The 16,258-nt window shown below is 45.0% G+C and overlaps 1 protein-coding gene across 3 annotated transcripts in view; it reads left to right on the top strand.

Annotated features, from left to right (window-relative positions):
- The window catches only part of LOC308291911 (serine/threonine-protein kinase WNK2), an 82,389-nt gene extending 66,493 nt beyond the window's left edge, over positions 1–15,896 (top strand). For all 3 annotated transcript variants that reach the window (XM_080734054.1, XM_080734053.1, XM_080734052.1), the window contains 7 exons: positions 2,216–2,264; positions 2,364–2,431; positions 3,417–4,072; positions 5,521–5,750; positions 6,352–6,561; positions 13,862–14,163; positions 15,494–15,896. In XM_080734054.1, the coding sequence (XP_080590180.1) occupies positions 2,216–2,264; positions 2,364–2,431; positions 3,417–4,072; positions 5,521–5,750; positions 6,352–6,561; positions 13,862–14,163; positions 15,494–15,847 (1,869 nt within the window). In that variant the 3' untranslated portion in view covers positions 15,848–15,896. The remainder of the gene's footprint in view (positions 1–2,215; positions 2,265–2,363; positions 2,432–3,416; positions 4,073–5,520; positions 5,751–6,351; positions 6,562–13,861; positions 14,164–15,493) is intronic.
- Positions 15,897–16,258: the final 362 nt, after the last annotated feature.

The following is a 16,258-nucleotide window of genomic DNA, read 5'->3' as shown; positions in this document are numbered from 1 at the left end:
TCCCAGGGCAGCGACAACGTTTTTTTGCGGCTAAATAGCTTCAGATCGGGCTTCTAAAAAATAAAGAAGCCGATAGCTAACTGTTAGCTCACTTCCTCCGGTCTTCGTTCATAACAGTGTTTGCAGTGAAACCCCACTTCTGCCTGTGTACCCGGAAGTTAGAGCGAAGGCCAATGGAGAAATGTCTGTCACTCTAGTGGCACCTTGTGGCCCCTGTCATTAAACCAGTTAAAATGTTTTTCAAAATACAAAAAAATGCCTTAAACGATTAGGCATAAGGCGCCGCCGAAATAAGGGATAAGGTGCCACCGAAGACGGGGGGGGCCAAGTCTCTTGGCTGTCAGTCCCTCTTCCATCCATCTCTTCACTGAGACCGAGGCGTCAAACGTCTCAAGAGGAGGAGCCGGCCTCTATACTGATTCCTATCAGATCTTCAACTGTGTTTTTACTCGTTCAATTTCACACCCCATTTGTTTTATATAATTGGCATTTCGAAGTAATAAAAGAATAGCAATGCAAATATAGTGTATGACAGGGTCCCCAATAGGCGGCCCGCGGGCCATTTGCGGCCCGCGGGGGGCTACTGTCTGGCCCACACCAACCCCAGTAATAATGGTGGTATACGAGCAGCAACAACACTAGTATATCGTCGTTGTCGGGTGGAAATCTCGTATCTCCAAATTTGTACATTCTTTCGCAAATCATACAAGGCCGTCGCACAAAAGTAGTGAAAACAGCAGATCTACAAGCACACAACGTTTGCTTGTAGATCTAGTTTAAATAATTTTTAAAATGATAAATGCAAAACGAATGGTTTTGGACATACACGATTTTCACCCGACAACGACGATATCTGAACTGTCGCAGTCGCTGGAGTAGCAGGAACGACGCTGTCGCCCCCTGCAATGTTGTGGCCCTCGGCTTGGTACCCTACTAGACATAATTCGGCCCTTGGGGAAAACTAATTGGGGAACCCTGGTGTATGAGGTATACATCATTACATTGGCCATGGTGTTTATAGTCGCTATGCGTTCTCCTATGACTCGTCTTCTGCCTAGCAGCTCACAAACACAGCCCCATCTCTCGTTCACAGTCGGAGCCGGTTTCTTTCCGTAATCGCCTCACCTCCTTTATCAACTTGAAAATGCAATTAAAAAAAGTACTTTCTGACATAGTGTGTTGGCACGCGTTAGTGCAGCAGAGCTCGGCATAAGTAGCCGCAATCTCGAGCCGTGTATGTGCGGGGGAGTCTTCAGACATTGATCAGTGCCCAAGTTTTTGGCCGCGTCTCTGAATCCTTTCACTGCAGTTTAACATTGACTCTACCATCGCCTGTAATCACTGATTTTTACCATCGCCTGTAATCATCAAGACTAATGCCGTGTTCGGGAGAACGGGGAGGGTAACTAACCCATTTAGGCCTAGAATTATTGAATGCTTTAACCAGTGAAAAATAGCAGATATACAAGCTCACAGCGCGGCACCGAGTGCCGCGCTGCGAGCTTGTAGATCTGCTGTTTTTGAAAATGTCGTGAAAATGTGTGCAAATCTTTGGATATACAGTATGTATTTTCAAAGCGAACGTTTGTAACTCACATTTTGCTTCTGGGTGGTCCCTGGAACTAAATATTTTGAGATGCGGGTCCGTGAACAAATACACATCATTTTGGGGGTCCTTCACATGAAAAGGTTTGAGAACCACTGACATGGTAGTCTCTCAAGAACAGACTAACTGAGCTCCAGTTAAGTGAAAAGGACCTTTTCTTTGACGATGGCTGGCCAGATTGCTGACATAGAAACATAGGTTTTTTCAAAAAAACCTTAGAAGGATTCAAAAGAATCGGTCAAAATTCTAATTTTCACGATTTTTCAAAAATAGCAGATCTACAAGCTCACAGCGTGGCACCGCTACAAGCTCGCAGCGCGGCACTCGGTGCCGCGCTGTGAGCTTGTATATCTGCTATTTTTCAATAGTTAAAGTATAAAATAATTATACACTATAGTGTGTACCCGTTCTAAATGGGCTAAATTAACTGCTGTCAACCAGATGTTTTATCATTATCTGCTCCTCTCTATCTGGCATCTGTGCTTTGCCTAAAAAAAGAAATCCGGGCCTGACAGTTCTGAGGCCAGCACATGATAATGGGTTAGCAACACGCAATCTGATTTACACATGGGAACCTTCTGACCCCTTGTTTGTCTCGTTCTTTTTCAGCCCCAGATTCTTGAACACACAGATAGTGTGGGAGGCTCTGCAGTGGCAGGTGAGTGACGGGAGCTGGCCTCGCACTAGACACACTTTGACAAGTGTTTCAGACGTTTATGTCACGATACTAATAATTTTGTTTTCTCCTCCCCTGAAGTCTCGAACGGGTTATTGAACCAGAAGGATGTGGTTACCGGTTCATTCAACGCCAAAAACCGCTTCCAAGTAAGACTACACTCCACATAGGCACATCTGTTATAACGATATTTTGACCAAGTCCTGATTTCTCATAGTCTAACCTGTATATAGACTAAGAGGCCGTTTCATGCTGTAGTTTTTATGCCCCTTTTAAGTCAGTGGTTCTCAACCTGTGGGTCGATTAACATAACTAGCCCTTACCCGTTCAAAGATATGAGCTCCAAAATGATGTGCAGTGTGTGGGTTATGGGATGTGCACTGTGCACACAGTATATGAGGGATGGAAAGTAACTTTAACTGGTGCTTGCATGATGTACTGTAGGAGCATCAATGTAAGAAACCCGTTTCGTTTAATGGCTACAGAGATACTGTCCCCCCCCAGCCCGCCCGCCCGCCCGCCTGCACACACACACACACACTCCCCCCCCCCCTCCCCCCGTGTGTGTGTGTGTGTGTGTGGGTTTGTGTGTGATTGTGCATGGCCTGAACAACAGCGCCCCTCCCTTAACATGTGTGGTCACAAAAGGTACTGTAGGCTAAATAGATATAGATACAGCATAAAAATGCTAATATACAGCATACGATTTGTGAAATTGACAAACGGGCTTCACAGTTATGTCAGGTGTGTTCATATGCTAATGGTGATGCGATTTCAGATCAATTGCTCCAGCCACTGAGGAGAAACGCTGTGACAGACACTCACTCACTCACTCACTCACTCAGACAGACAGACATTCGCAAAATTATAGTATAGATGTGCAACATTGTTTTCTCTCATTTGTATATTACACTATCATGAAAATAGCAGATCTACATGCTCACCACGTGAGCATGTAGATCAGCTATTTTCACAATAGAACTGTTATACAAAATGGAATGCCTCGACTCTTAGTGCTCGTCAGGGTGGGAGGGTCCCCAGTTAAAATATGATTATTTTGGTGGTCGCGACCTGAAAAGGTTGAGAACCACTGCTTTCAAGTGGTTATGAACACCGTCTTCTCCATCTCCTCAGATTGTCCCGACTCCTCCAGACGTCGTTTGTCGCCTGGAGAAGACCAGGAAGAGCTGCAGCTCCTGCAGCTCCCAGACGCACTCCAGCGGCTCTGGGGGGTCTCACGCGCACGCGCAGGGCGCGGGCAGACGAGAGCAGGGATGCGTGGCCGTGGGCCGGTTCTCCGTGACGGCCGCCGCCGAGGAGGGGGAAGCGGCGACGCCCTGGCCTCCTCACGGCAGCAACCGCTACTCCGCCCCTCCCGACTTCTACCGCGCCTCCAGCCCCGACGTCACCCCCACCCGCATCCCCCGCGCCCACACCATCGACGCCCCCACCCACCGGCCGCGCCTGTTCCGCCTCTGCTCCGACTCGGCGGAGGACGAGGATGGCAGCGCCTTTGCCCCGCCTTCCCCGCACCACCACGTCCCTCCCCCGGCCCACGCCCTCTCCGAGCACAGCGGGAGCGACCTCATGAAGAGGGCGGTGGCCTTCTTCCGCCGCTCGGGCCGTGGCGCCGGCGCGCAGAGGTCCGAGTCGCCGAGTCGCCAGGCCGTGGCGATGAACGGCCACGCCACCTCGCCTCCCGGGGGAGCGAACGCCTACGTCAGCAGCGACAACGACTCAGAGTTTGAGGACAACGACATGAAGAAGGAGTTGCAGAGGCTGAGAGAGAAGTAAGACACACTCAAACAGCACTCACACATAGTTGTTACAAGCCTACCGGCAGTATAAATCCCCAAGAAAGCTCACACTTAGACAGCTTAGACCATACATGGGCTACTGGCAGCCCGGGGGCCACATGCGGCCCCCACCTTCACTTAATGCGGCCCGCAGGTTAATACCGGAATACTGATATATTATTGATTTCACCTGTTACAATTCCAAACATGACCTGCTTTAATTCCGTCAGTCTATATATTAGTAGCTTAATGACTACTATAGTAGTATTAAAATGTATTTTTTTTGTCCAATGTATTTGTATTTAGGTTCATAAAGTTAACATGAGTATATAACAAATGCGTTTGAAATTAAAACTAAATGTTACATTTCAGGATTCCAATTAAGAAATAACAAAAAATAATTCAGGATTCCAAAGCGAAAATAGCCGATCTACAAGCTCAAAACGCATCGCAGCGCGATGCGTTCTGAGCTTGTAGATCGGCTATTGTATGCTTGTAGTGCTTCTATTGTACGCGTTACTAAAATGACAAAGTAGGACATAGCAATATGCAATGTGGCCCTCTGGAGTGAAGGTGGAAATATAGTGGCCCTCTCCATCATCAAAGTTGCCCACCCCTGGCTTAGACACTTGATTGCGCACAAAAAACAACCGATCTACAAGCTCACCACGAGTTGCATCGAAACACATTGTGAGCTTGTATATTGGCTATTTTCGGTGCGCAGCACCGCCGCCCAGCTAAGTATAAATCAGACTACAGGGCCCTGGTTGATGTGCTCATAAAACGGTGCAGAGCTTTAATAGGCAGTCAGTTCGATGACCTTTCTGGAATCCGCCAAGGCAATATCTTTGACAACCAACAGAGGAATGGGGTACGGTCTTTATTAGTGCCCAGTGTTGATTTCGTCGACTAAAACTATGACGAAAAATGTTTGTCGACTGTGTTTTTTTCACTGACGAAAACTAAATAAAAACAAAATAAAAACTAAGCTGTGATGACAAAAACTAAGACTAAATATATTGACAATTTCGTCAACAAAATAAAAACTAGACTAAAACGTTAGGGAGGGACTAGTGGAGAAGAGAGTAATTTTATGTTTGCTTGCTCACAGGTGTTGCGTGCTGAAAATAGCAGATCTACAAGCTCACAACGCGTCGCGCTGCGAGCTTGTAGATCGGCTATTTTCAGCACACAACCAAGTGTGAAATCAGTCATTACGATGACATCAAGGCCTGCCAAAGTACATTTCAGTTGACTAAATCAACTGTAGATTTAGTCTCCTAAAATCTTATGATATTTAGTTGACTAAAATTAGAGTAAAACTAAAACTTTTCAGGTGACTAAATTATGACTAAAACTAAAAGACATTTTATTCAAAAGACTATGGCTAAAACTAAATCAACATTTGCAGTCAAAAACAACACTTCTTTTTTTTTCATCAGACACATGAAGGAGATCTCTGAGCTGCAGGCGTACCAGCGGAGCGAGATCGAGGGCCTGTACAAGGACCTCGGTAAAACTCTGCCCCCCAGTGTCGGTCTGCTGCACGCCGCGCCCCCTAGTGGCCGCAGACGCAGGGCGAGCAAGAACAAGCTGAAGACTGGCAAGCTGCTCAACCCCACCGTGCAACAGCTCCGAAACAACATCAACAGCACCAACGCTGAGAAGAAAGGTGTGTTTGTGTGATGTGTACATTTCTTGAACTTTTAACCCATTTTAGGGCCTAGAATTATTTAATTATTTAGCTATTGAAAAATAGCAGATATACAAGCTCACAGCGCGGCACCGAGTGCCGCGCTGCGAGCTTGTAGATCTGCTATTTTTGAAAAGGTTGTAAAAATGTGTGCAAAAGCGAACGTTTGTATCTCAAATTTTGCTTCTGGGGGGGTCCCTGGAACTAAATATTTTGAGATGCGGGTCTGTGGCCAAATACATATCATTTTGGGGGTCCTTCACATGAAAAGGTTTGAGAACCACTGACATAGTGGTCTCTCAAGAAGAGACTGACTGAGCTCCATTAAAGTGAAAAGGACCTTTTCTTTGACGATGGCTGGCCAGTTCAGGCCAAAGGTGGTACTGCAGCTGAAAATGCTCTGAGAGCCATTCAAAAATGAGAGAGGCTCTCTATTTAGGAGTGGTAATTTAGCCTCAAACCTTTTGAAAAACGTTTTTGGGACATAAACAATATGACAAATACTTTTTAAATGCATGGTGTATCATCTTTAAGGAAGCCATTTTGACTAGCATCCTCTTTCCCGCGTGTCGCCACCAAGGTGAGAGCGCCAGTGACTCCAGCTCTCCGGCCAAAAGTTCGGTGGTGTCGGACAGCTCCTTGCGCTCCGGCGGCAGCAGCAGCTCCAGCACCCGGCCCGACATGGGAGCCCCAGAGATGGTCCACACGCAGCAGCCCTGCTCCCTCAAAGGCTCCGTCTCCTCAGACAACATCTATGCTGGGCTGCAGAGTGACGGACGCCCCAGCCAAGGTACGTTAGCCACTCAGGCCCTCTATTCATAGTCAAAACAGACGTGAGTTCCAACTGTACAGTCCACTCTTTTTGTTTCACTATACCAGGGGTCTTCAACGTTTTCAGGCCAAGGACCCCTTAGTTGAGAGAGAGAGAGATGATGCAGGGACCCCCACAACCTGTTCATAGATTCCATATAGTTTTATTGTTTGACAGCACGATCATCAGTGTATTTTGGATTCATGTCAATTTGCGTTTTCAGATATTTAACCACTTGAACCGTCTATACTTAATAAACTTGACCTTCCACTCTGTACTTAGTCTGCTCTTCGTCCCCCTCTACACCAAAGCTCTTTGCCAAAAATAGCAGATCTACAAGCTCACAACGCCTCGCGCTGCGAGGCGTTGTGAGCTTGTAGATCTGCTATTTTTGGCTAAAGTTCTCAGATTATGGACGCTAGGGTTCAAGTGGTTAATATGAAAAAGGAGAAATAAAAATTTCTATCACTCAAAGATTTGGAGGACTCCCTGTAGTAACTCTGGGGACCCCCTAGGGGTCCCGGACCCCCTGTTGAAGACCCCTGCACTATACCAAATCTATTCGCCACAAATGGACGATCTACAAGAGATCGGCTAGATCGGCTATTTTTGGCAAACGATCCCACCAGGATGGGAGCGCTGGGGTTCAAATGTGAAAGTACACACACACACACGAAAATGTACACGCAGATTGTAGATGGTGTTCAGATATGTGTCTACACGGCCTCATCATTGTGCCAAGGATGAAGTTAGGGAGAAATTCAGCTCTGGATGTTTCGAAAATGTTTTGGTTAGTATTTTACATCCATCAACACACCCTTTTTTCTGTGTTTCTGAGGCCTAGGCCAGACGGAGATGGATATTTCATACATCCCGTTTTTTCAGATATCCACATAGGAAAACATCTAGGTCCACACGACAAAGATATCTAGGTCTAAAATAATAGGAATCCCCAGACCTCCACTAGGGGGACAAGCGCACACACACAGTAAAGTCTTCAGAGATATCCGGGTTCCATGTCTACACGGATCCAGTGAATCGGATATTTTTCAATCTCTCCACTGATTTATCCGGTTTAAAAAATATCCAGCTTTGCGGCCAAAATATCCAGCTTTGTGTGGCTGCAAGCCCCATCCGCACAAAAATATTTCTAGCAAATGTCTAGCTTTAGAAATATCCAGCTCCGTGTAGCCGGCACCTGAGTGGGTTTGGTAGCATCTGTCGGATTGAGGGAAGGAGCAGGGGTTGAAAATGTTGAAATCCTGGACGACCTGACAGCCGGGCTCCTGAGTCAAACTTGACGCATAAAAACTTTGGGGTGCACCGATAGCACCTTTTCCTGAGTGAATATGTTCATACTCTGTATTTCAATGATGTTAATAATAATATTCATGAATGTGTTCTGAAACGTATCATAACGTTACAGTATATTACTTGTGGCCTAGCAGTTGCTTAGCAAATGTTCAATTCCAATGTCCTAGTCCCTCTGGGTTATGGGATCTAAAGAACAGACACATCCTCCAGATTATGGGGACAATGCCTCTTGCAAACACGTATAGTCCCTTTAGGTTATGGGAACGATGTAATTTGAAACACAGAACTTTTATACCTTTTTTTTAGATGGACTGTAAGACCTTTTTTGACCCCACAGGGGAAATTCAGCTGTCATGCAGTTAGAAAACACAAGACTGCTACAGAAACAGAGCTTTGAGTAAAAAATACATAATAAATAATATTGTATACAAGTAGTTGTAGCAGCACACAGCAATTAGGAATAACCCCTGGTGAGAAGCGGCAAGATGCTACACAATGCACCTTTTTAAAACTCTCCAAAATCGGAAACAGTTTGTAGACAAAGAAATGGAAAAAAGTGGGTATAGACGGTACCACAATACTGTAACTAAGGGCACCGCTCTGTGGATTTGTCTATGCTGTTTGTTAGTGTGCTTGCTAGTGGCAAGCTTCAATGATGTTGTATGTATATACTATGTAAGTATTTTAGCCTGCTATTTCTAGTGTGTTTCAGGGCACCTGTGCAGCTCTTTGGTCCCTTATGTAGCCCCACGTGACATTTGTACATAGTGTTTACCGACACCAGACAATATGTCTTATTTATGTTTTTTGGCACATCAGCAAGCTCCCAGTGCATCATGTGAGCTTGTAGATCTGCCATTTTCTTTATAAAGACCTTAAGTGGTTAAAATGGCGGAGGTTTTCACATGCTTGTCTCTGTGCACTTTTACAGAAGTGTCTTCTTGTTTCTCTTCTCTTCTTCCCTCTTATATTGGTTTTTTTCCAGGCTGGACGGTTTACCACCAAACTTCAGAGAGAGTGACCTATAAATCTAGCAAACCGCGCACTAGATTCCTCAGTGGACCCGTGTCACTGTCCATCTGTTTGTATTTGTTCCTTTCTATTTTTCTCTCTCCCCCAACACTCATTCTCCCACCTTTGTCGTTTCTACTTCACCTCCTCTATTTGACCTACTAGTGGATCTTCTTCCTCGCCCTCCATCCCAGGGGTGTCGCACCAATTTCTGGGCCCTGGGTACTTTAGCTATTGAAAAATAGCAGATATACAAGCTCACAGCGCGGCACCGAGTGCCGCGCTGCGAGCTTGTAGATCTGCTATTTTTGAAAAATCTTGAAAAATTTGTGCAAGTCTTTGAATGTTTCAAATCCTTCTAAGGTTTTTTGAAAAACCTATGTTTCTATGTCAGTGGTGCTCAAACCTTTTCATGACAAGGAACCCCGAAAGGATATGTATTTGGCCACGGACCCCCATCTCAAAATATTAATTCCAGGGACCCCCCAGAAGCTCAATTTGAGTTACAAATGTTTGCTTAAAAAATACATATATTCAAAGATTTGCACACATTTTCACAACTTTTCAAAAATAGCAGATTTACAAATGCGAGCTTGTATATCTGCTATTTTTCAATAGCTAAAGTATAAAATAATTAAGGCCCCTCCACCTTGGGCCCTAGTAACTCAGTCCCACTTTTCCCCCCCTTGTGACGCCCCTGGACGTAGTGGATCCTCTTCCTCGCCCTCCTCCTCCTCACCGACCACTGTCCGGGACTCAAACATAATGTCATATAGATTTCAGACCCCCTTCCCCCATACGGGTCTGACGTTCCTCCATACAAGCGCTTCGAGCACTGCTTTCTGGCTTTAGCAAGCAGATCCCCACCATGCATGGGGTTAAAGCTAGTCTTCTCCAAACATGGACAGGTAGATGCCTGAGGTCAGATCTTAGCCCAGAGTGTGTGCTGCGTGTGCGCGCGTGCATGAGTGAGAGAAAGCGTGAACAAACCTTTTTACGCTTATTTTTGAAGCGGTGAAAGCCGCTTCCAAGGAGTGGCTTTGTGTGTATCATGCGTCCAGGATTGAGGATTGGTCAAGCTTCACATGACAATTTGGCCCTCCAGATAAAATCATTCAGAATTCAGAATTCATAAAAACATAGAACTGAGGCACATAGAAAGTATAGATCTAGAACATAGAATGTATAGATCTAGAACACATGCAGATCTCATAGCTCTAGAACACATAGAATGAAAATTCACCGCTTCACTTCGAACCGAGGTTTGATTTTTTTGAATGCATTGTTTTCATCCACCGTTTATTTTTATTATATGGTGCCTCCCCAGTTAAAGCATTAACGAGCTGAAATGAAAAATATGTTTTTCACCCTTTTTTTAGAGCATATCTCCAGTCATCATGGAGACATACAGTAGTTAACAATAGATGGTAAAGACATTGTAACAAATTGAATTATTATCTAAAGTCTAATCTTATTTTACCTCCTGTCATACAAAAATGTTATGCGTGATTACATTAGCAAGTACTAACCAATTTTAACCAATATTATGTTATGCACCTCTCAAGCACACTTCCACATGGAGATATGATCACGGAGGTATGAAAGAATTGGGAGATGGCGTCCAAAGCATGGCCGCACATTCATTTCAATCGAACTTGCTCACCCGGCCATGATGCATTATGCTAGACACTAGAGCACAGTTGAATACCAACAAACACGGCTGCCGGGTTATGATCTCCTTTTAAAGTTAAACAGTACGCTCAAATATGTTTATGAATACATTCGTGGTGAGAAATGAGCAATGCAGTACAGAAACTTTATTCAGCACTGCCTCGTTTCTTCATCTTCTTTGTGGACCGACATGACATTTAGGCGGCTCATGGTATCCGCCAATGTTCAAAAATTAGCACTCTGATAGACGTTAGAATCTCCAGCGGTTCAACCCTGCCCCATCGCTGCGTTTGGCTGAGACGCACACAGCCACAGTTTCACTAGGAAATTCATTCAATTTAATACTCTCAAAATACAATTTCATTTCATCTTTATTGCCCCAGTGTGTGGTCTTGTGTATGTACCAGGGGTGTAACAATATAGTAACTGAATCGAAAAATCGTTTTAATTTGCAGTGATCTATTATATCGATATGCAAAAGCATATATTGTACCGTTTTGTCTTTGTATCATATCGGTATCGTTTAAAATGCAGATAATCGGTATCGAATCGTTTTTCAGTGCAAATAATTGATTCTATGGAAACTAAGTATTTATGCCATTTTAACAAGGAAAATTAAAAAGTAGGGGTTTAATTACTTTTCCATTCCATATAGCTACTCTCTTGGTCTTTCGATAAATGTTTGTAATCTGTTCATGTCAAGGTGCGGGTTTGTCCATATGGGTTGAAATATAATGTCCATGTATTTGCTAGAGAATCACAGTGTTTACTTATTTATATCCATAATAATAGATTTTTCCTTTAAAAACATGCACTATTGACACGTTTCACACAGATTTAATTTCTTTGCTAAATAGTTACTATATTGATTTTAAATCATTGAATCGAATCGTATCGTATCATATCGCCATGAATGAACCAATATCGTATCATCTCGACAATCATGTACCGTGATGCGTATCGTATCGTTGTTAAAATGTATCGTTACACCCCTAGTAGGTACAGTTACAGTATACTAACACAGAGACTGCCCGCCCCCCACCACCACCTTCCCACTAAAGCCAGGGGCCGTTTGCTGTGCTAGGAGAAACTCTCTGTCCCTCATGTTTGGACTGGGGAAGACGTGCATGGTTGCAGACACCTGCAGCAGGGCACTGATGGAGACTTACTCCACCGTATGAAGGGCTGTATCATTAAATATTTCTACTTTGTTCTCCTTTCCAACCCCACCCCACCTCTGTTACTCGCATGTTCATGAGAAGTGCTGACTCTGCTGTGTGCTCCTTTTGTTTTGAACTTTTCGGTTCCTTATTTTGTAATTCACAGGCATTCTCATGTCGACCAATGCTGTGATCTCTGTCTCGATCAAAGCTGCAATGAAACTGCCTTTGCCAGATTCTTGTCTGCTAATTAGCCTCTATGTGGCCATGCAGGAGTTATTAATCCACGTTGCTGTAGAAGGCTAACAAAATTGTCATTTTAGGCCTTTTCTTCACATTATGGTCCCTTTAGGATTAGTGAAAGTGAATGTACTGTAGTTGAGCCTTCTTCCTGGATGACTGGCCTCAGTTAATTGCAAACCAGCCTTCCTCTAAAACCAAATTAATAACCCAGCAAGCGAGAGTTGGGTTCTATTTCTGTTTCAGGCCTTCGTTTCCCTATTTACGACCCTTTTGGAATGACTGCACAATGCACCTCGTCGTTGTCGGGTGGAAACCTTGTATGTCCAAAACCGTTCGTTTTTATATAACAGCCGATCTACAAGCACACAACGCCTGTAGATCGGCTGTTTTCACTACTTTTGTCCGACAGCCTTGTGTGATGAAGCAGGGCTTTACTTCGCGAAAAAACGTACAAATTTGAAACTTGGAGATACGAGGTTTCCACCCGACAGTGACGACATGTTAAAGAACACCTAGGGCTCTTGTTCCCATTTCTTCTCAGCGATTTTAAACCCCCCACCTCTCCTCCTTTCCCCACGGTAACCGGTCACTTCGCCAAAAATCCAACTCGCCAAATTGTCCACCACCAGAGTTCCGCGCACCCCCTAAAAAATAAATCTCCTGGATTCTCCTGGACTGACAGTCCAATGTTGACAACCCTGTTCATTGGCGAGGTGTCCTAGCAAGTTGATTTGGCGAGTTGGATTTTTGGCGAAGTGACTGGTATTCTTCCCCACTCTCTCTTCCTCTCTCTTCCTCTGTCCCTGAGTGATTTGATAGCTGTGTGTGGCTTTGAGGCAGCTTGTCGTCAGGCCAGTTTGTACAGTGGTGTACGGTGTGTCCTGGTCTAACTGTTTCTGTCTTGTGCTGTTCTACCTTTTCATAGGGTCCACTCTGAAACGACTATGTCTAGGCAAAGAGCGCAGTAGTAGTAACTATCTCATTCATTATCTATCTCTCTGTCTATTTTTGTTCCATTTTATGTTTGCATGGGCACATAATGTGTTATTGACGTGTTCTTTTTGGCACTTCAAATGTGGCAGGTTTTGTTGGGAAATGGGCCAGCCATTGCGAAAATGCAATGAAAATGTGACACTATGCCTTCATTTACGTTTGTATCCTATAATGCATGGCGGTATGCCTACATGTCTGGATGTTGTGTTTGCCTGCATTATCAATGTTTCCATTTTTTTTTCCTGTTTTAATTTTTGACGTTAAACTAAGCTGTAATCCTTTGGCTGCTCAGCATGGTTAACTACAGGAACATACGTTTCATCAAATCTGATTTACTAAATGTACTTGAGAACTGGCTAGCTGGCTAGAATGAATGGATTTTATAGTTGACAATAAAGCCGTTGGCTGTCCCGGTTCGTTGTTTTACAGTCTGTGACCTCACAGCAGCCAACTGATTCGCTGGTAATTAGCTCCACAGCCATTTTGGAGAGAAGTTGGGTCGCTTCACACTTCTTTCACAGGTGTTACCAATATAATATTAATGAAGGCTCTGTTCCATTCCGGTCAAACGGAGTGAGGGTGCTGAATCTGATACTGTTCATGACATGTTGGCTCACTGGAAACACTGTTTGAAAGTGTGGTCCAGTTGGGGGTTCCAAATGACCCCTTAAAGGTGTGTAACTCTGAGAGCATACAAATGGAACCAAATGGACCCGTTATGGGAGTCCTTGAAATAAAATGTTTGAGAACCTCTGTGCTACATGAAATGGAACCGAGCCTTCATTAGTATCATTGGTAACACCTTTGAAGGAAGTGAGAAGAGACCCAACTGAAACTGGGCAGGCGTTCTAACTGGGTAGAGTTTAAATTGCTGTCCGTCTTTCCAGGGTCTGCTCCTACCACCACAACGGCTCCGACTGGTCCCAATCAGACGCCAGCGCCACCTGCTGTGGCCGCACCTTTACCATCTCCTCAGCCAATCGCAGGGCTAGCTCAGGTCCAGACCAACAACAGCAACAACAAGAAGGGCACCTTCACGGATGACCTTCACAAACTGGTGGATGACTGGACAAAGGAAACTCTGGCGGCGTCCAATCAACCTCGACCGTCCCTGAACCAGATCAAACAGCAACGACGCTGGCAGGATCTGGAAGGCAAAGCACCACCCATGGGCACAGCCACACATGAGGTATCTGGCATGGGACCAGTGAGAGAAAACACATGAATTATTCTTTTAACCACATTAGACATGAATTGTTATCACCTTGTTCATAATTGCGACCAAATGTCGCAATATACCATGAGACATGTCGCAGCTTGTCTCCGTCTGTTTGTCTGTCTGTGTCAGGCAGTCAGTCAGTACACATTTTTACAGTCTATTGGTTCCCTTGTCACAGTGACATCATGCTCTGATGTCACTGTGATGTAGGGGAACCACTCTTAATAGAATGGGTTTGCTGCTCTGACATCACGCTCTGGCTTCATGTCCCTTTATGCCCATATATTTAATGCCCATATATAGTTGACAATGTGATGTCAGAACATGAGTCCTTGTCCGTCCTATGCCCATATATGGAGATCCCTGTCCCGATGTCATCAATATTAAGGTAATATCTGGGAATGCCCAAATATGGGCATGTTCTGACAATCTCAAAAGGCACTGTTGAGATTTGGTAACTGGTCCGATATACATCACTGGCCAGATATCCCTTAGGCGTCTTACTAGTAGTTATTTTCTCTATTTTGTCTTAAGACAAAATATATAGGGCTTAAGTGGTTGCTCTAACCTTTTAACTTCTGTTTTTAATATATAGGGCTTAACAATTTTGCTGCCATTTTAAACATAGCTGTAGTAAGCAGCTGCCAAATTGTCCTTACCTTTTAACGTGGGCACGCGCACGCATCGTGCACAATCTGTGCGCGACTCATCTAGTAGACGTGTAGACTCGGTGACAGCTTTCGAATAAAAAAAACCCCATTGAAATAGACATATCCGTTGCCACGCTGTATCCCTGCTTATCCGCCAGTGTTTACATGAAAAAACATTGAAAAAAGCCAACTGTGCGTTATGGTAACAAGTGGACACGTTCGCGCACAAAACGCACGATATGTGCGGGGATCATAATCCAGGCGTGTAGAGACTGGATCAAAGTTTCCAAACGCAAAAATCGGATTGAAAAACGAGCGTTCCATCGCCGAGTAGCTTTCTCTTCTGTTACAATGTAAACCAACGGAGGCGGGACTATGGCCCAGGCTCAGACTGGATACGGAAAGCTAGATCCGGTCCAGACCGGAAATGACCGGATACAGTTAGGGGGGCGGGCCTAAAGAGCCAGAATCAGCGAAAATCAGCGATAATACTTTTAATCCTTTCATAATGATTAAAGCTAATTAAACTTCCGGGATCTACGGGCATGGCACCGCGGTACAGCGGGAAATCTACGGTTTCTACGGGGATCGCGGAGTATGAGTTAAGTGGTTGCTCTAACCTTTTAACTTCTGTTTTTTTTTTGTCTCAGGTGAGATGCCCCTCCAACAGCAGCAAGTTCCAGCTGCCCCTCTCCTGCCCAATGACCGCTGCTTTAGCCCCCGCGATGCCCACAGCCTTAGGTGCCAACTCTGCCACGCTTCCTCCTGGGTATAATATTTCGGCCGCCGGCACCTACAGCGGGGCAGCGCCCGGTCCCGTTTATGGGCAGCAGTGGCCAGGCTTGCCCAGCCCTGTGGGGTCTGCTGTGGGTCCCGTGGGCCTGCTTGGCGCCGCAGGAGTAATACCTTACGCTACCATGGCAAAGTCGGGGGTACCGGCCTACCCTCTGGTCCTGCACCACCCTGAGAACGGCTCCTATCCCAACACCACCAGGACTACCTAACCCAGTGTTTCTCAAACTTTCACATGTCAAGGTCTCCCCTTAACTCTGACTGTGTACAAATGGAACCAAATGGACCCGTTAGGGTCCATTTGGTTCCATTTGTATACTGTTAGAGTTACAGACTTGTATGGGTAAATTTAGACCCCTCTAAAGGAACCCACACTGACCTAACCTACCGTTGTCCAGATTCCGTCAAGGCTGCAGCCCCACAACCCTTCCTGGGCAAGGATTGCCTGGCACCAGTCTGCCCCGCTACACTAGAGCCACATTATGTACATAATCTGTGAGCTTGTAAATAATACATTGAGAGTTGGCGTCCTTTATAACAACACCTACGGTTTATTGTATATATACTATGTGTATAGTATATATGTTCAGTGTGTGTGTGTGGGGGTGTCTGAGTTCCTAATG

This window comes from Nannobrachium achirus, assembly GCF_963921795.1.
Source record: "Nannobrachium achirus genome assembly, chromosome: 9".
In the NCBI taxonomy this organism is placed as follows: domain Eukaryota; kingdom Metazoa; phylum Chordata; class Actinopteri; order Myctophiformes; family Myctophidae; genus Nannobrachium; species Nannobrachium achirus.
This window is presented reverse-complemented; position numbering and strand designations above follow the sequence as displayed.